The sequence below is a fragment of the Gekko japonicus genome, unplaced genomic scaffold (assembly GCF_001447785.1).
Source record: "Gekko japonicus isolate JY-2015 unplaced genomic scaffold, Gekko_japonicus_V1.1 scaffold849, whole genome shotgun sequence".
NCBI classification, from domain to species: domain Eukaryota; kingdom Metazoa; phylum Chordata; class Lepidosauria; order Squamata; family Gekkonidae; genus Gekko; species Gekko japonicus.
Window position 1 is genome coordinate 16529 of NW_015163112.1, and position 19234 is coordinate 35762.

At 52.1% G+C, this 19234-nt stretch overlaps 1 protein-coding gene across 1 annotated transcript in view; it reads right to left on the bottom strand.

Moving 5' to 3' along the window:
* Positions 1–5361: 5361 nt before the first annotated feature.
* ZNF629 (zinc finger protein 629) overlaps positions 5362–19234 on the bottom strand; it is a 24621-nt gene continuing 10748 nt past the window's right edge. Inside the window, exons 2-6 of the mRNA XM_015406818.1 lie at positions 18758–18856; positions 17277–17324; positions 16540–16579; positions 10464–10536; positions 5362–8576 (exon numbers count right to left, since the gene is read on the bottom strand). Coding sequence (XP_015262304.1) covers positions 5362–8576; positions 10464–10536; positions 16540–16579; positions 17277–17324; positions 18758–18856 — 3475 coding nt within the window. The remainder of the gene's footprint in view (positions 8577–10463; positions 10537–16539; positions 16580–17276; positions 17325–18757; positions 18857–19234) is intronic.

A 19234-nucleotide genomic window follows, 5' to 3' on the forward strand; every position in this document is an offset into this window, starting at 1 on the left:
TGATAGACATTCAAATCATCCACACAGCATCCATTCCAAAATCCCTCCCCCTCTCTGTCACTCACCAATCACACCACTTGCCTGTTTCAACCACACTAGACTTTCACACAGCAATGTAAACCAAACTTTTAAAGACACATACACACACAAATAAACATGAAATCGCCACAATCTTCTTCTCATCTCTTTCTCCCCAGAGGGGACCCGAGGTGGCTTATATCATTCTCCTCTCCTCCTTTTTATCCTCACAACAGCCCTGTGTGGTGGGTTAGGCTGAGAGCATGTGACTGGCCCAAGGTCACCCAGCTAGCTTCCATGGCAGAGTGCGGATTCAAACCTGAGTCTCCCAGATCCTAGTCTGGCACTGTAACCACTACATCACACAATTCCCACCTAGTAACTAAGAGTCGATGGAGATGGTAGAGTTTAGGAAACCGTTGTGCACACCCCAGTGTAGATACCTCATCATTTCAGACTTAGAGCCTATTCTGAACTACTTGTTCAGTATTTGTCTTTTTGTTCAGTTCCAAATAAACTCCAGCAAACTTCTGATCTGATTAAGGGGAGGGGGGGGGAAATATATCAGAGTTTTGGATGGAAGTTTGGTTTTGGACTCCCCTACTGGGAGTCACTTGGGAGGTTCTTAAGTTCAGTTCCTTTATTTAAAAACACGACACCAAACACAGAACACTTCGAAATAAACCCAGTTTTGTATTTGTATTAGACTCCAGCTTGATACATTCCTAGAATTACAGAGGACAATCGGTGGCGAACCGCACCACCGAACTCATCAATCAGAAACGGCCAGAGGGCGAGGAAGAGGTGATGGGACATTAGGACATTTTGCTACCCCACAACAAAGCCCGCCCCCTCCAGAAAAGTCAGACATAAATAAATGGAGAGATGCCCTAACAGGTATTCTCACCGGGACGCTACAGGAGAAATGTTCATGTGCCAATCTGAGATGGCAGGGGAGGGTAGAGTGCAGGACAGAGAGAGGTTAACCCTGAGTTACGGGAAAAGGGTGCTTTCGAAAGGGGGGGGGGAGACACACACAGACATCTGAAATGAAATGGCAATGTGACTGGTGGAGAAGAAAAAGAAGGGGGAGGATAGGGCAGGGGGAAAGAGAAGGAAAAGGTAATTCATTCCGGTCATTAAACACAGGGCTATTTTTGGGCAGGAACGCACAGGAACGGAGTTCCGGCTGGCTCTTGAGTTGGCCACGCCCAGCAGGAGCTCATTAGCATAACAGGCCACACCCAACAGCAGAAACTCATTAGGATTGGCTACATTAGGGGTATGAGTTACTGCTACAAAAAAAGGCCCTGGGTTTTGACAACAAACAAGGTAAAAAGAAGCAGCAGCAAAAGGTGGGTGTGGCTGAATGACCACACTTCTGGTAACATGGGGGTGTGGCCTAATATGCTAATGAGCTGTGCTATCGTGGGGTGTGGCCTAATATGCTAATGAGTTTCTGCTGTTGGGCATGACCTATTATGCTAATGAGTTCCTGCTGGGCTTTTTCTACAAAAAGAGCCCTGATTAAACACAACTAAATCTTGTATGTTTTCCATCCTCCGACAGCTCCCAGTGGTGCCCCATCTAGGCTACGACCAGCTAAAGTGTTTTTGACATTTCATTAAGAAAGGGCACCTTGACGCCACAGGGGATTCTGGGGCACTTTCTCCGTCTCTCCAGGGAACCAGCCCACACAGCAGAAGCAGCCAGGGTTGCCAGCTGCAGTTGGGGAAGCTTCGGAAAATTTGGGGAGGGCAGGTACCTCAGCAGGGTAGAATGTCTGAAGCAGCCATTTTCTCCACGGGAACTGTTCTCTGGAGTCCGGAGATCAGTTGTAATTCTGGGAGATCTCCCGGTGCCACCTGGAGGCTGGAACCAAAATCTGCACACCAACTCCCCTTTAAACTGTGCAGCACTAATGGGGCTGCTTCAAATGGTTGCACCAGGTCTGATCCATACCAGTTTAGCTCCAAAGCAACGCTACAGTGCTAGGCAAGCACAAGCACCAGAACTGAAGTTAAAGAACAATGTTCCTTGCAAATGGAAATTTCCTTGGATATTCCGGTGTCACCATTGGTCCTCTGACCAGCCAGGCAATCCCCACTCTTGACCTCCCCCCCACCTCTGCAGTGCAGACCGGCCAGAGGCCTTTGCAGGCCCAACACCAGTGCATTGTGGGAGTAGATGGACAATTGGTCCACCGTTGCTATGGTACCACACAGAAGGGTTTGAAGGAATTCTAGTCTCTGCAGGCTTGCTCACACACCTGAAAAACACTGCTTGCTGAGCAGCTGTCTATCCAAAATATCCTACAACACTCTCCATCTTACCATGGATACTAAGTGGCAGGGAGTTCCACTGACAAATGGACAGCTTGTTAGTTTTGAAGGATCACAGCACGGTCCCGATGAATAAGTGAGGTAGATGCCGGCACTGGACGGAGTCTGAAACAACCCATTAAAAATCTCATATGAAAAGAAATGTAGGATTCACAGCTATGAGGAGCATTCTAGCTTTGCTTTTTTTAAAAATAAAATAAAAAATTATCTAAATGCTACAAAGTTACTGCTTGTTCCTGTGTCAGGGAGACCCACAGGCAAAACAGTGTATTTCACTGCCTTCATGACTCATTACTTAACACCTCTAGAGTACTTCCTATATGCATCAAGTGCTCAGTCATTTGAAAGAGGATGGCGTGGTCCAACTTGAAATGGTGAGGTAGATGTTGGCACTGGAGGCTTGCTCAACCCAAAACTCTACTGGGACGGGGAATACCTGTGACAAATCTAAAAATGAACAAAAAATACTATGAGATGGAGACGTCCAGTCCAGTGTCCGGTTACAAGGAAGTAAGACCCACTTGACTGAAAGGAACTTATTAGGGTCCTACAGCAAGTATGCTGAGATCTAGAAAGCATAGCTCATTAAAATGTGTCCAGTAGATCCTGGTTTTGTTGTTGTACTCCCCAAGAAATCTATTTCTGATTGCCACTGAGTTTCATTTAGCAGAGCTAAGGGAAGGGCATAAGATGAAACTGATTATGCAGTCGGGGGTAGGAGATGAAATCCACCCTACCAGGATCACAGGGATAATCCATCCATTCCTATATCCCATCTCCATCAGCAAACACTTCTAAATGCTACAGAGAAAGCCATAAGGCCAGACTGATGTACATCCGTCTCTTGAACTTCTTTCTCAGCCACCTTTATGAAATTGCATTGATGTTTTGTATCTAACTGCTCATGCATTTGCCTTCCCTTAAAAAAGGCCATGCTATCTAGGGAAGAAAACAATTTCCCTGCTACTGGTTTCCTCAACAATTCACCTTACATTGTTGGTGAATCAACTTCTTACAAATGTTTTGGGTAACAAAAGTACCTCTGCACATCCCTCAAAAATTGAAAATGGTAGTACTGGAAGCTTAATGAACAAATATGGGTTCTACTTAGGATGGCCAAGTGACCTGGAAAGAAGTATCTCGTCCCATTAATGGAGGATTAATGCATTGAAATGGGTAATAAAACTTTTCACAGCATGGAGGTAAACAACATCTCATTAAGTCTCCATTAAAGGGAGGAGACATTTTTCCCCTGGGCCAATCGGCAACCCTAGGCCAAATGCTGCCCAGAGCTGTGGTAAATCTAGGTGAGAGGGCCAGCAAGAGTCCCTTTCCAATCTCACTTTCTAGAATCTTCTTTACTCCTTAGACCAAGGGTCCCCGAGTGTTTTCAGAAAGTGGGCGGCAGCCAGGTGGGGCTCTTGCCCAGAATGGCTTCTGATTGGCCACTGAAGATCTGATTGGCTGTGCACATTAAAATAAGGTTGCTTTGGTGGCAGCGACCACTGCAGCGTTGCTATTATTCTCTCTCTCACTTCTCCTTCCCAGGATATTGTTTAAATTACCCCTCTTGTTCCCTGCGCTTCGACTTTCTCTGAGCGTTCGTGTTAGGCTTGCCAAGTCCCTCCCGGGGGGAGAGGCCCATTACCCGCCACTGGCGGATTGGGCTCCGGGGGAACCCAACCCCCAAAGCACGGAACATGCCCGGCGTCAGCACGTCACCCAGAGGTGATGTGATCACATCGGGCACGTTGGGGGCGGGGCCACAATAATCCGAGGGAAAACTCTATGTTTTTCCCTAAGATGATTGTGGCCCCGCCCCCAACGTGCCCGACGTGATTGCGTCACTTCCGGGTGATGTAATTGCGCACACACATGGACTCCCAGACCAGCGCCGGACTCCCCCGCTCTTCATAAGGTAAGGACTTGGCAACCCTAGTTCGTGTAGCCCCACGTCCCGTGTCGGCCATTTTGTGATTGTGCCCACAGCCCTGTGTCGGAATTCCAAAGGTGCCCTCAGGCTCAAAAACACTAGGGACCCCAGCCTTAGACTTTACTTCAAGAAGGTGGAAGGCACAACATGTTTGGGACTCACTCCTGTTCCCCCCTGGGATGAAAGTCTCTCCAGAGCCATGCCAAGGGAAAGAAAGAGACAGGGAAAGCTGAAGTTCAGAACATGAAAGCTACCATCAGTATTTTCCTAGTGTGGTCAACCGATGTCATTTGGTGAGCAGTGAGAGATTCAGATGAAGTTTTGTGACCAGAGTGGCAGAAGACCGCCATTTTGTGAGGGAAAAGGGGAATTCCCTTAATCCAGAGAAATAACTCCCTGCTCAGACCTTCCCACAAGTACATACACAGTGCAGCAGCTTTTCGAGAAAACACACCGGGGATCCAGTGGGAGGGGAGAGGGAAGAGAGAGTTTGGAAGACTGGGCCCCCTGCCCCCCCTTGTTTCCGGCACTGTCACCTGCACGCACACTCCTCCCAAAGCAGTTGCTCCCCCCTGACCGTGACCCACATTCTGGACAGCACCCCCACACTGGCCTTCAGTTCTTGATCATCCCACCCTAAAGGTTTGGGGAGCTGGGGGTGGGGGGGACACACAGTGTGTTTCTGTGTACGTGTCACGCGAAACCCAGGAAATGAGAAGCAAAACAAAAAGTGCATTCTGAGATGGGTGGACTCACTCCATATTTTGCTGGTTTAAAAAAAAAAAAAAATTGTAACGGCCTCTCGCCCTGCATTATTTTCTACGACTTCACACACACGTCCTAACTCTGTCCAAGTGCACACCCCATCCTAATAATAATAATGTCAGTAATACCTTCTTCTCCGTCTGGGGCACGTCTCAACCCTTGGGCCACCCCACGGCCCGCAGTGACGTCCTCCTGCCCGCCCCCCCACCTGAACATGCTCTCAGCATTCCGGGGAAGAGGGACTCTCTTGCGTCCGCCCCTTCGTCTCTTGAGAACCGACACGTCTCACAGTTCTGACACAGATCAAGGTTTCTCTGCTGTGTGGTTCTGGAGGTGCCGCAGCAACATTGAACTGTTCCTGGATATTTTCCCAGCTTCAGGATGCGCTATGTATCTGCCCCTATCCTGTTGCGCGTGGCGGTGGGCCAGCGCATTGCCAGCACCAGAAGCTTTCCCCAAGTCAAGGTGAAAGTAGGGAGGCTCTGTCAACTCCGAAACATCGCCTGAGTTTTGTTTTCTGTCCGCTCCGTGGTCCTTCAGCCGTTGGGATGCACCCCTTTCGGAGACGGGGGTCCCCCTCTGCAAAAGGATGGCCGAGATCTCTGTGAAGCTCTCCCCAAATTCCAGAGGGCTCCCGCGGCCTCTCTCCTTACCACGGTGGTTTTTCGTCTGCTTTCGCACCCCCTTGAGTTTCTCTGCAGTGTGTTCCATCTGGTGCCGGATCAAAGCAAGCCTGTCAGGGAAGCTCACGGCACACTCTGGACACTTCAGCAGCTTGTCCTTCATGTGGCCAATCTGGTGGCGGGACAACCCAGTGGCGTCCACAAAGCTTTGCTTGCAGTCGTGACACTTGTACGGCTTGGTGCTCGGGAGCCGGATGAGGGCAGCCATTTCGGTGGAAACCGGAGCAGGCTTGTCTGTGGTACAGGTTCTTCTCTGGGGCGGAGCAACCGCTGAGCTCTCTACGAGCAACCCGTCACCCTGGCAACCCAAGCCAAGCTTTTCTTCAAGGCGGATTTTCTTACAGGAAGCCGAAGCTGAGCTCTCTGGGAAGCAAAGCCCACAAGGGGACGACGTCTCTTCCGTGGGGATGCTGGGAACTTTGTCGCTGGAGCAGGTTCTCTGGTGCTTAACAAGTCCCGAAGGTTCCCTGAATGGCTCATCCTCCATTGGGTGGCTCAGTTGTGAGCCAGTGTGCGACTGTTCTCTGGAAGGCTCCTCTCCAAGGGGTGCAGTCCCAGGAGACCTTTCTCCACAGATGCTCTGGCGCACGTCACGATCTGAGTCAGAGCTGGACGGTTCTTTGGATTCAAGACACCCATGCACTTTGTCCTCTGTGTGGCTTTTCTGGTGGAGCATGAGGACTGTGGCATCCAAAGAGGCTTGGCCCCGCTTCACGCACCGGTGCCGTTTCCCGCGTATGTGTTCCCTCTGGTGCCTGGCGAGGGCTAGGGCGCCCCCAAGCTCTGGCCGCTGGTACAGTTTCTCCTGCACGTGGGCAATCTGGTGGCGGGCAAGGGCTGTGCCGTCGGAGAAGGCCTGTCTGCACTCGGAGCAAGCGTGAAGTCTTGTGGGACTCGGCTCCTCGTCCGCCAGACCTGAGCGACCCTCCCTGCAGCCTCCCCCAGATCCCACGCATTGTGCAAGAACATCCTCGCCTCCAGAATCCCCCTCACCATCCAGACACACGAGCGCCTTGGGGGATTCTCGGCCCAGCAGGAGCTCCGCGTGCTCCTCGCACGTCCCCTCCTCCTCGTGCAGCGAAAGTGCTTCCCTGTGCACAAAACTCTCCCCGCAGGCGCCACAGATGTGCAAGGAATGAGTCTCCTCGTGCTGCTCCAGCGCCAAGCTGTCCTCACAGTTCTGCCCGCAAACGCCGCATATCCACGATGCGTGACTTTCCCTGTGGCAGGCCAAGGCGCCGGCAGCCTCAAAACCCTTCCCACATTCAGTACATATATAAGAGGTGTGGCTCCCTCTGTGCCGCGCAAGCATCACGCTGTTTTGGAAGCGCTGCCCACATACATCACAAAGATGGGTGGCATGGCTCTTCTGATGCTGCGCCAGTGTGACAGCATCGTCACAGTCCAGCCCGCACACCAGACACGTCACGCTACTCTCTTTGTGCAGTCCTGGCACGTCGCTGTCCTCACAGTCCCTCCCACCGATGTGATCTTGCGGCTCCTTGGCCTCTTCTTTGCTTCCGCATTTCCCACTCTCCTCCTGCTGGTGGCGCTGCAGCTCGTCCTCCTGCGCAAAGCGCCGCCCGCAACCATGGCAGACATGGGGGCGCTCCTCCATGTGGATGCGCTGGTGGGTGATGAGGTTGGAACTCTGGGAGAAGCGCCGGCCACACTCCTCGCAGTGGTAGGGCCGCTCCCCCGTGTGCGTCCTCCGGTGCTGAGTGAGGTGTGAGCTACGGACAAAGGCCTTCCCGCAGTCGGGGCAGGCATAGGGCTTCTCGCCCGTGTGGATGCGCTGGTGGCGGATGAGGGTGGAGCTCATGCCGAAGCACTTGCCGCAATCGGCACAGCGGTAGGGCTTCTCGCCTCGGTGGATCCGGGAGTGCAGGGTCAGGTTGGAGGCCAAGGAGAAGCTCTGGCCGCATTCGCCGCAGGCGTAAGGGCGGCTCTCGCTGTGGCACCGCCGGTGGCGCTCCAGTGCCGAGCTGAGCCCAAAGGTCTTGCCGCAATCGGCGCACCGGTAGGGCTCGACCCCCATGTGAAGCCGCTGGTGTTTGACCAAGGTGGCGCCGTGTCCGAAGCGTTTGCCACATTCTTGGCACTGATAGGGTTTCTCCCCCGAGTGCGTGCGCTGGTGCTGGATCAGCTCCGAGCTCTGGATGAAGGTCTTGCCGCAGTCGTTGCAGCGGAAGGGCTTCTCCCCGGCGTGGATCTTGCGGTGCTTGACCAGGTTGGCACTCTGGGTGAACCCCTTCCCGCACTCGTCACATTTGAAGGGACGCTCGCCAGTGTGCGTGATCTGGTGTTGGATGAGGTCCGAGGACCGGTAGAAGCTTTTGGGGCACTCCGGGCAGCGGTAGGGTTTCTCGCCTGTGTGGCTGCGCTGGTGTTTGATGAGGTTGGTGCTCTGGGAGAAGGCCTTGCCGCACTCCCGGCAGACGTACGGCTTCTCGCCCGTGTGGGTCCGCTGGTGCTGGGCCAGGTTCGAGCTCCACGAGAAGGCCTTGCCGCAGTCGCCGCAGACGTAGGGTTTCTCGCCCGTGTGCGTCCGCCGGTGCTGGACCAGGTGGGAGCTCTGCGTGAAGGACTTGCCGCAGTCGGTGCACGTGTTCGGGCGCTCGCCGGTGTGGATACGCTGATGGCGCACCAGCTTGGACCACTGGCTGAACGCCTTGCCGCATTCACCGCAGGCGTAAGGGCGGTCGCCCTTTCCACGAGGCGGAGGTGCCGCTGGGGGTGGGGGTGTCGCCGGGTCCTCCTCGTCAATGCGGCTGTGGGTCTCAGGACATAACGCCCCCACCTCTTCTTCCAAGGGCTCGCCCTCCATTCCATCACCTGCGTGGAGAAGAAAGAGCAGGAAATAATCAGAGGCAGTCGTAAAGAAGTGACCTTTTCAGAGCTAAGGAACAGAACTACACAAGGTTGCTATATAACAAGTGAAACCTTGGTTCCATCTACCTCGGCAGTGCCCACTGAAATTGGCATCAGACTGCCAGGAAGAACAGTTTTCCCCAGGATCTGCTAGACAGGATCTTTTTAAATAGAGCCAGTTTGGTGTAGTGGTTAAGTGTGCAGACTCTAATCTGGGAGAACCGGGTTTGATTCCCCACTCCTCCACTTGCACCTGTTGATGTGACCTTGGGTCAGTCGCAAGCTCTGGCACAGCTGTCCTTGAAAAAGAGCAGTTTCTGTCAGAGTTCTCTCAGCCCCACCCACCTCACAGGGTGTCTGTTGTGGGGAGGGGAAGGGAAAGGAGTTTGTAAGCCGCTCTGAGACTCCTTTGGGTAGTGAAGGGCAGGGTATAAATCCAATCTCTTCTTCTTCTCCTCCTCTTATAATATGGGAGAACCGGGTTTGATTCCCAACTCCACTTGCACCTGGCTGGATGACCTTGGGCAAGCCGTAGTTCTGATAAGAGCTGTCCTTGAAAAAGAGCCATTTCTGTCAAGAGCTCTCTCAGCCCCACCCACCTCACAGGGTGTCTGTTGTGGGGAGGGGAAGGGAAGGGAGTTTGTAAGCCGCTCTGAGACACCTTTGGGTAGTGAAGGGCGGGGTATAAATCCAATCTCTTCTTCTTCTTCTTCTAAATAGTCTTACCAGGGACTGAACCGAAGAACCTTTAGCATGCAAAGCATAACCCCTGAGCTACAGCCCTGCCATGAGAAGCTACCTGTGATCCCGACATGACCTCAAGAGGACTAGAAACCGGCTGTTCACCCAGATCCAGACTGGCTGACAAGCTACGGGGCACTTTCGCCTTCTCCTTGTTCCATGCCAAAGACTGTCCTCAGTGCATCATGACTGCAGCTGTCCCCAGATGCCCATCTGACAGTCGTCTCAAATCTAGCGGGATTAATAGGTGTTGGGTATGAATGCGAGCGAGAAAGAGGGAACTGCTGATCTTCTGTCCTTCTTCCCCAAGGAGATCCCCCCCACGCTTCCCCACCTGCATGCAGGTCCCTGGGGCTCCTATCAGCGGTCTGGGGCCATCAGTGTCATGTATCTCTGGGATGCCAGAGAGCCAGTTAGGTGTAGTGGTTAAGTGCGCGGACTCTAATCTGGGAGAACCGGGTTTGATTCCCCACTCCTCCACTTGCACCTGCTGATGTGACCTTCCGTTTCAAAGCCGAAGAGCCAGTGCTGTCTGAAGACGTTTCCGTGGTCATGTGGCCAGCATGACTAAACACCAAGGCGCACGGAACGCTGTTACCTTCCCACCAAAGTGGTACCTATTTATCTACTTGCAATTTCTTGCTTTCGAACTGCTAGGTTGGCAGGAGCTGGAACTAGAGACGGGAGCTCACTCCGTCATGTGTCACACTCAGGTCTCGAACTGCTGAACTATATGCTACAGTGCCCCAAAATTAGGTGCACAAAATCTTGCGCAAACAGAAATGCAAGTGGGGGATACGCGAAGCACACGCAGCTACCAAGGTCTTTGTCTTGCATTTCTGATTGTGCAAGAGATCTAAGCACAAGTGGAAACATGGGGCTGGATCCAAACCCTAGTTCCCGGAGGCAACCTTTGCCCATACGAATGTATCTGTCACACACCTCACCCAGTTAAGGTCTCCCCCACCGCTTTTCAGACTTCACCAGTCTCTGAGCTCTGCCTTCACGTTTCTACTCCTCCCTCCCCAACTGAATTCTGCCACCAGTTCCCCCAACTCTGAGCCAGTGCTTTGATTTGAGCGAACAGTAGGCAAAGATCCCTAGACATACCCAGGGGAGCATCGGCTTCTGAGTCCTCCTGCATAACTTCTCCGTTCAGGCTTTCTGGTGTCCCAGGACGCAACGGAAGGCATCAAGGCTCCGTTTTAGGGTCAACGTCATCTGAAAACAAGAAACACTCTTACTCTCAGGTGGTGAAATAATAATAATAATAATACCTTTCTATTTATTGATCGCTCAATCCTGCAGAGCTGCTGGCTCTGAGTGATTTACAGTTACACAAGTTTCACAAGGGACTAACAATGATTCATAGGGGTAAGGGAGGATAACATGTAATTCTTTAAATCGCACACGTTTGCAGCCGACGGGGATTTTGTTCAGCTGTAGGCTTCGGACGTGTTCCGGATGGCATTCACTCCGGCTTGGCTTGATGACGTTGGTTCTTCCAGGACTGCTTTGAGTCGTTGCGCCGCACTGCCACCGCCTGGCTGGAATGGCCCATCACAGGCTTCTTAATGCCGAAGAGGTCTTTTTTCCAGGCTTACGAGCTGGACATTCCATTCGCCGGCTAACACCTCCCCTACGGGGGTTTAGTATGCCCACCCTCTCTAAGGAGAAATCATCCCTCCACTCCTAGTCGAGCTTTTTGAGAAACATCGGTAAGGAGCACTGTGACACGTTTCCGAAAGGAGGGAAGATCTGACTGTTGGGTCAAAGAGAATCCCCGCACATCAACCATGCCAGCTCTGCTTTGGCCATGACCAGCCATTTCAGGGCAACGCAACAAACATAAAGGGACACACTCAGCAGGTGGATCAAGATGGGCAGCCGTGTTAGTCTGTCTGTAGCAGCAGAAAAGAGTCAAGGTTCCAGTAACACCTTAAAGACTAACAACATTTGTGGTAGGGTAGGAGCTTTCGTGAGTATGTGAAGAAGTGAGCAGCGACTCACAAAAGCTCCTGCCCTGCCACAAATTTTGTTGGTTTTTAAGCCGCTACTGGACTCTTGCTCTTTTCTGCTACACTCAGTAGCGGCAGCCCAGCAAGCAAGAACTGGGCCATAGAGCGAAACGCACTCCACTTCCTGTTCCTGTCTGAAAGCTGCCCTGTTGGATCGAAGCAGTCGCTCTGTACTCCCACGTCTCTATGGTGAAAGTCCTATCTGTCTGCCACTGGCTGTCCTCTAAACATCCACGTTCAGAGGAAAGAAGGAGCATCCAGCTTTATCGAGATGGAGACTCCTTATATCCACCACCTCTTTACTTGGAAGTAGTGGCACAGTCCACTTGAGCAGCTGCTAGCTGCTGCTTCCCCTCTCTGCCATAATGGTACATGCAAATGCAGAGCCAGCCTCCAACATCTTGATCCTTTTGTGCCGTACCAGAGAGCCAGTGTGGTGTAGTGGCTAAGAGCAATGGACTCTAATATGGGAGAACCAGGTTCGATTCCGCACTCCTCCACATCCAGCCAGCGGGGTGACATTGGGCCAGTCACAATTCTTTTAGGGCTCTCTCAGCCAAAAAAATAAAGTCTATCCCGCCACCTAGTGGTGAATACTGCTAAAAGAGCTAGAACTTTAGACTGCCAGACAATCCTAGGATCTCCTAGCTATACTACACACTATGCCATATGATAATAACTATGATGATAGCCCATAGAAAAACCTGTAATGGAAAAATGGGATCCTATATTGGAATTCTTAGCAACAGAAGATTTCTTACCCTCCTCTTGGCAGCAATTTAGGGAATGGATGTAAACCCTCTCCATGTCGGGCAGCAAAAATAAAACTAATTCGCTAGTTGTGTATCCATCACACACCTCACCCAGTTAAGGTCTCCCCCACCGCTTTTCAGACTTCACCAGTCTCTGAGCTCTGCCTTCACATTTCCACTCCTCCCTCCCCAACTGAATTCTGCCAACAGCCACCAGTTCCCCCAACTCTGAGCCACTGCTTTGTTGAGCGAACAGTAGGCAAAGATCCCTAGACATACCCAGGAGAGCATCGGCTTCTGAGTCCTGCTGCATAACTTCTCCGTTCAGGCTTTCTGGTGTCCCAGGACGCAACGGAAGGCATCAAGGCTCCGTTTTTAGGGTCCACGTCATCTGAAAAGAAGAAACATTCTTACTCTCAGGTGGTGAAATAATAATAATAATACCTTTCGATTTATTGATCACTCAATCCTGCAGAGCTGCTGGCTCTGAGCGATTTACAATTACACAAGTTTCACAAGGGACTAACAATGATTCATAGGGGTAAGGGAGGACAACATGTAATTCTTTAAATCGCACGCGTTTGCAGCTGACAGGGATTTTGTTCAGCTGTAGGCTTCAGATGTGTTCCGGACGGCTTCACTTCGGCTTGGCAGTTCTTCCAGGACTGCTTTCAGTCGTTGCGCCGCACTGCCACCGCCTGGCCGGAATGGCCCATCACAGCCTTCTTAATGCTGAAGAGGTCTTTTTTCCAGGCTTCCGAGCTTACGAGCTGGACATTCCATTCACCGGCTAACACCTCCCCTACGGGGATTTTGTGTGCCCACCCTCTCTAAGGAGAAATCCAATCCTAGTCGAGCTTTTTGAGAAACTTCGGTAAGGAGCACCGTGACACGTTTCCGAAAGGAGGGAAGATCTGACTGTTGGGCCAAAGAGAATCCCCGCACATCGGCCACGCCAGCTCTGCTTTGGCCATGACCAGCCATTTCAGGGCCAGGCAACAAACATTAAGGGACACACTCAGCAGGTAGATCAAGATGGGCAGCCGTGTTAGTCTGTCTGTAGCAGCAGAAAAGAGTCAAGGGTCCAGTAACACCTTAAAGGCTAACAAAATTTGTGGTAGGAGGAGCTTTCGTGAGTATGTGAAGAAGTGAGCAGCGACTCACAAAAGCTCCTGCCCTGCCACAAATTTTGTTGGTTTTTAAGCCGCTACTGGACTCTTGCTCTTTTCTGCTACACTCAGTAGCGGCAGCCCAGCAAGCAAGAACTGGGCCATAGAGCGAAACGCACTCCACTTCCTGTTCCTGTCTGAAAGCTGCCCTGTTGGATCGAAGCAGTCGCTCTGTACTCCCACGTCTCTATGGTGAAAGTCCTATCTGTCTGCCACTGGCTGTCCTCTAAACATCCACGTTCAGAGGAAAGAAGGAGCATCCAGCTTTATCGAGATGGAGACTCCTTATATCCACCACCTCTTTACTTGGAAGTAGTGGCACAGTCCACTTGAGCAGCTGCTAGCTGCTGCTTCCCCTCTCTGCCATAATGGTACATGCAAATGCAGAGCCAGCCTCCAACATCTTGATCCTTTTGTGCCGTACCAGAGAGCCAGTGTGGTGTAGTGGCTAAGAGCAATGGACTCTAATATGGGAGAACCAGATTCGATTCCGCACTCCTCCACATGCAGCCAGCTGGGTGACATTGGGCCAGTCACAATTCTTTTAGGGCTCTCTCAGCCAAAAAAATAAAGTCTATCCCGCCACCTAGTGGTGAATACTGCTAAAAGAGCTAGAACTTTAGACTGCCAGACAATCCTAGGATCTCCTAGCTATACTACACACTATGCCATATGATAATAACTATGATGATAGCCCATAGAAAAACCTGTAATGGAAGTTCACCTTGACTACACAGTAAGGAATACAGCCTTCATCACACAGCACTCATAACGACAGAAAACTCCTATCACATGCCCACACTATGCTTCTTGTATTGTCAGAAATGCCCAAGACTGAGAAGGTCAGTGTTGACATGGGATCGAACCATAGCATGACCTACTCCCATATGGCAACAGGATTTCAAACCAATTTTTCCCCTTAAAGTGGCATTTACACTCATGTCATTTGAGTTACTGAGCATCATCTAAAGGTAAAATGTCATGCAAATATGCAAGACATCTGTTAAAGCCACAGAGAAGAGAAGAAGAGATGGGATTTATACCCTGCCCTTCACTCGGAGTCTCAGAGCAGCTTACAAACTCCTTTCCCTCCCCCTCCCCACAACAGACACCCTGTGAGGTAGGTGGGGCTGAGAGAGCTCTTTCAGGAACAGCTCTGACAAAACTATGGCTTGACCAAAGTCACATTGGTTTGCTCTGGAGCCATCCTTCCTGAGCCAAGACAAAAATGTGTGAGCTGGAGGCTAAAAAAACCTGTGAGCTAGCTCACACTGACTCCGCCTAGAGGGAACACTGATGATGATGATGAGGAGGAGCTGGACCATTATTATTTCGCACCTGGGGCCGCATGGAGGAGACTGAAACAAGTACCTGGAAGTAGAAGAGACACGGCAAAGCCACCACTAATTTCCTGTTTCTGATGGAGCCAGCCGTTGAAAGCCAGAAGGGGGTGACCAGGCATCTGGATACACACCAGAACCTTCACCAGAGCTGGCCCAAGGGGTTTTTGCAGCCCAGGCAGGGAGGGTGCCTGCTGCCCTCACCCGCCCCGCCCCCCGTGCTGCGGGGGAGAAGCCAATAGCAGCCCGCCTGCACTCCCCCTTCCCTGCGCCCCTCTCCTAGCCCAACACCCCCATAGGGAGGTGGGAGTGGGAAGGAAGCCTAGGGCCCGCCTGCTCCACTCCTGCAACAGGGGGCACAAGAGGACGCGTAGGCTCCGCGCGGGCCACCCACCAGGGCCGGGGTGCCTCCCTGGACTGCCGCTTCCAGTTGTTCATCTCATTCAAGGACAGCAGCTCGAAAGTCACATACGGAATTCCGGCCCCGTGAGAGTTGATGCCTGACGCTGCAACTGCTCACCCTCGAGACAAATTGGGACCATCAGAGGACTTCACAGCCATGGGACTTCTCGGGAGACCTCTTGCGGGAGGGGGGACAGCCCGGGCCCCCCTCCTACACTTCCAAAGCGGCTCTCCAGCAAGACCAGCTGTAGACGAAAACTGAAGCAAGTGGCTGGTGTTATGGACGACACAGCGCCCTCTATAGGTCGGGGTTTGGGACAAACATACACCTCCCTTAGGAGCTGCGGTGGCTCAAGTGGTTAAGACGCTGAACTGCAGGCTGTGGAAGGTCAGTAGTTCAGCAGTTCGAGACCCGGGTGCCGCATGACGGAGTGAGCTCCCATCTCTAGTTCCAGCTCCTGCCAACCTAGCAGTTCAAAAGCAAGAAATTGCAAGGAGATAAATAGGTACTGCTTCAGTGGGAAGGTAACAGCGTTCCGTGCACCTTGGTGTTTAGTCATGCCGGCCACAGGACCACGGAAACGTCTTCGGACAGCGCTGGCTCTTCGGCTTGGAAACGGAGATGAGCACCGCAGCCCTAGAGTCAGATTCGACTGGCTTTCGAGCAAGGGAGCCTTTACCTTTACCTTTACACCTCCCCTGGTAGGAGGGCTGGCCTGGCTTAAGACTCTCGATTCCCATGAGAACCGCCACCAGCTCCTCAACCCCACAGCAGCCGGAGTTTACTTCTCTTTCCCATCCTTTTCCCTGCTTCGTTATTGGTGGTGGGAAGCGCCAATCAGGTTGCAGCCGATTCATGCATGGCAACCCTGTCATGTTTTCAAGGCAAGAGACATTCAGAGGCGGCTTGCCATCACGGCCTCTCTCCGCGTAGCAGCCCCGGACTTCCCCGGTGGTCTCCCATCCAAGCACTAACCAGGGCCGACCCTGCTTAGCTTCTGAGATCTACTGAGACCGGGCTAGCCTGAGCCACCCAGGTCAGGGCGTCTGTGTTAAGACGCCGCCGTTTCTCCAGCCTCGACTAAACGGTTCGCACATGCATCAGCCTCCTTTTCCGTCTCTGCCGTCTTCCCTCTCTCCTCCCCCTTTGGTTTTTTTTTTTAAACTTCAAAGCTAATTGCCGGCTGCAGCCAAGGAACACTCTCGCCACCCCCACCTGCCTCGAGGCCGGTTTTTGCACTGTTGACTCAGACTCCCAAACCGGCTTCGCCCCAGGCCAAGCAGAGTCAAGAGGAGAGGTGTGGAGCACCAGGCAGGGGAGCGTGCCAGGCTCCAGATGGCACCTTGGCATTTCTGTGGCAAAGGAACGGAGCACGGCGCCCATTTCCCTGCACTGTCATGCTTAAGACCAGATACACACGAATGCCTATGAAGCTGCCTTATACCGAATGCCGTCGGTCTATCAAAGTCTATCTAGCTGGAGACGCCAGGGACTGAACCCTTACCTCCTGCATGCGCCGCTTACAGCCCCGACAAGCAGAGATTCTGTGCAAAGAGAAAACATACGAGAAACCAACTGAAACCTTAGCAGCACAGAATTGTTGGGATGACTCCTGGACAATGCTCCTTCTAAGATGTGGAGTCTTGTGAGCAAAAATTCTACTTTGCTACTGGCATGAAAGCCGTGAGCGAGCGATTTGGCTCCTGCATCAATTCGTTTGCTCTGGGGCCCCCCTTCCTGAGCTAAGGCAAAAATGTGTAAACCGGAGGCTAAACAACCGTGAGCTAGCTCACACTAACTCAGCTTAGAGGGAACACTGCTCCTGAACCATCATATATATGTTTTCTTTTGGTTTCACCATACACCCTTCCTTCAACCATATCAACATAATTGGTAAGCACTGCATGCAGCAGCAACAAACAACACCTATAAGCAACAATAATACCCCCAACTGAAGAATATTTTTAAGCCAAGCAGAATCTGGCAGCCAATTAGTTAGCCAGTCCCAAGGGTCCTCCCTGAATACCCTCACAGTTGTCCCTAATGGATTGTTTACATTCCTCCAGATGCTGTTCAGTACTCTCATTCAAATTACGAAACGTTAAATGGCACTGTGATCCAACCACCTTGCAGAATCATAGCAAAGATATGCACTGAAAGGGCCGGTCCTGCTTCTGACTTTACCTAGAGGCAGTAGCTCAACTGAACCTTTCCAGCTGATCTCTATCAAGTGCCACCTACCCGAAAGATTCAAGTACGGACACAAAGTCCTCTCTGGTTCCCAGGTATCTGAAAGAGGCATACACACAGAGACTTTGCAAACAAGAGCAATAATCCTGCTCTCGGAGGAGACACATTCCAGTGGGTTGAGGCTACCTTCACAGTCCGCCCTGCCACAAAAATTAATCAAAATGATCTGGCGGAAGTGGGCAGGCTCCAGAGGGCTTAGAAATACCAGCAGGGGTCATTTTGTAGAAAAAGAGGTGCAGGAGCTTAGAAGAAGAAGAAGAGATTGGATTTATACCCCACCTTTCACAACCCAAAGGTGTCTCAGAGCAGCTTACAAACTCCTTTCCCTTCCCCTCCACACAACAGACACCCTGTGAGGTAGGTGGGGCGGAGAGAGCTCTGACAGAAACTGCTCTTTTTCAAGGACAGCTCTTGTCAGAACTATGGTTTGACCAAAGTCATCCAGCCAGGTGCAAGTGGAGGAGTGGGGAATCAAACCCGGCTCTCCCAGGTTAGAGTCCACGCACTTAACCACTACACCAAACTGGCTCATAACTCATTTGCATATGCCACACCCCCTGACATCACCGGAAGTGTGTCAGAAGGCAACACCCACCGCTCAGGTTCCACTGGACTGTTTTGGATTGCTAGCTATTTGGGGGGGGGAACGTGCAGATCTGTCCTCACAGAGGCGGGAGAGCTTATAAACTTGGTCTTAAAGGTGCCACTGGACTGTTTTGGACCGGGGGGCCAGGGGGAGCTCTGCAACTTACCTGGCTGCTTCTTGCTCTGACTGAGGGCTGCTGGGAGCAGGGGGTGGGGCTTGTTGCATGTGCCCGCCCCCTGGGCTCTTTACTGCCCGAGCTCCGCTCCTGTGCGCTCCTGCAGGAAATGGCCCCTGAATACCAGAGGCCTTCACACTGACAGCTCAGCATAGCACCTGTACAATGCAGCGGCTGGAGTGCTGGGCTAGGCCCATGGAGACTCAGGTTCAAATCCCTGTTTGCCACATAACTCATTCTCTCTCAGCTTATCCTACCTTGCAGGGTTGTTGCGAGGATAAAATGGATTAGAGGAGAGTCATGTATGCTACCCTGAGCTCCTAGAGGAAGGGGGGGGAGAGATATACTAAACAGCTGGATAAACAACACAAGTGCATTGTTGTTGATCACAAGCAAAGAACATATAAACAGACGAAGTCAAAACGCAAGGGTGAAGTCAAAGCAAAATGCAATTACGTTCATTCAGGTTTTGTTTGGGTTGGGGAATGAAGACTAAGTAATCGGCTTCCTCCATCTCCACAACGCTTCCATAGAACCCAAGAGAACCCCTTTCCGTTGCATTCTGCATTTAATGTGGCTGATGGTTAAGAATGCAACTTCTTAACAAATCTTGTTGGTAGGAAGCAGAGGAAATGGACAAGGACCACTGAAGGATTCTACGGGGAGAGGATGCACCTGACGCCCAGCCAAGCACCTACCTAACGGGCAAACCTTTTCAGCGAGGGGGTTCGGTCCGCGTCGCACGGATCCTCCTCCCGCAACCGCTTCGGAAGAGGCACACGATCGTCCCCACCTCCAGCCCCGGCCATCCTCATGCGTTAAGATCAGGGCAAGCTCACTCACTCACTAGGCGAACGCCTAGAGCGGGCTGGCCCTTAGGGGTGCCAAGCTGCCCAGTATTCTGGGAGTTTCTTGATTATTTGTGTTTTACATTCTTCCTAAAATGCATTTATCTTTTAAAATTGGTGGGCGCATGGGGGGCGCCAGAAGGGATCCTCGCCTAGGGTGCAAAATAAGCTGGGGCCGGCCCTGAGATCAACGTGACCTTCTCCTCCCACATTCAGAATCAGGCCCTTCGCCTCAGCTGGAAAGGTGCCTCCATCGCCCGAGGGGCGAGACCCACACAGCGTGGGGAGGAAAACGCACCCGTGCTCGGCCACCTCCGCGATGCCCCCTTCCAACCAACCC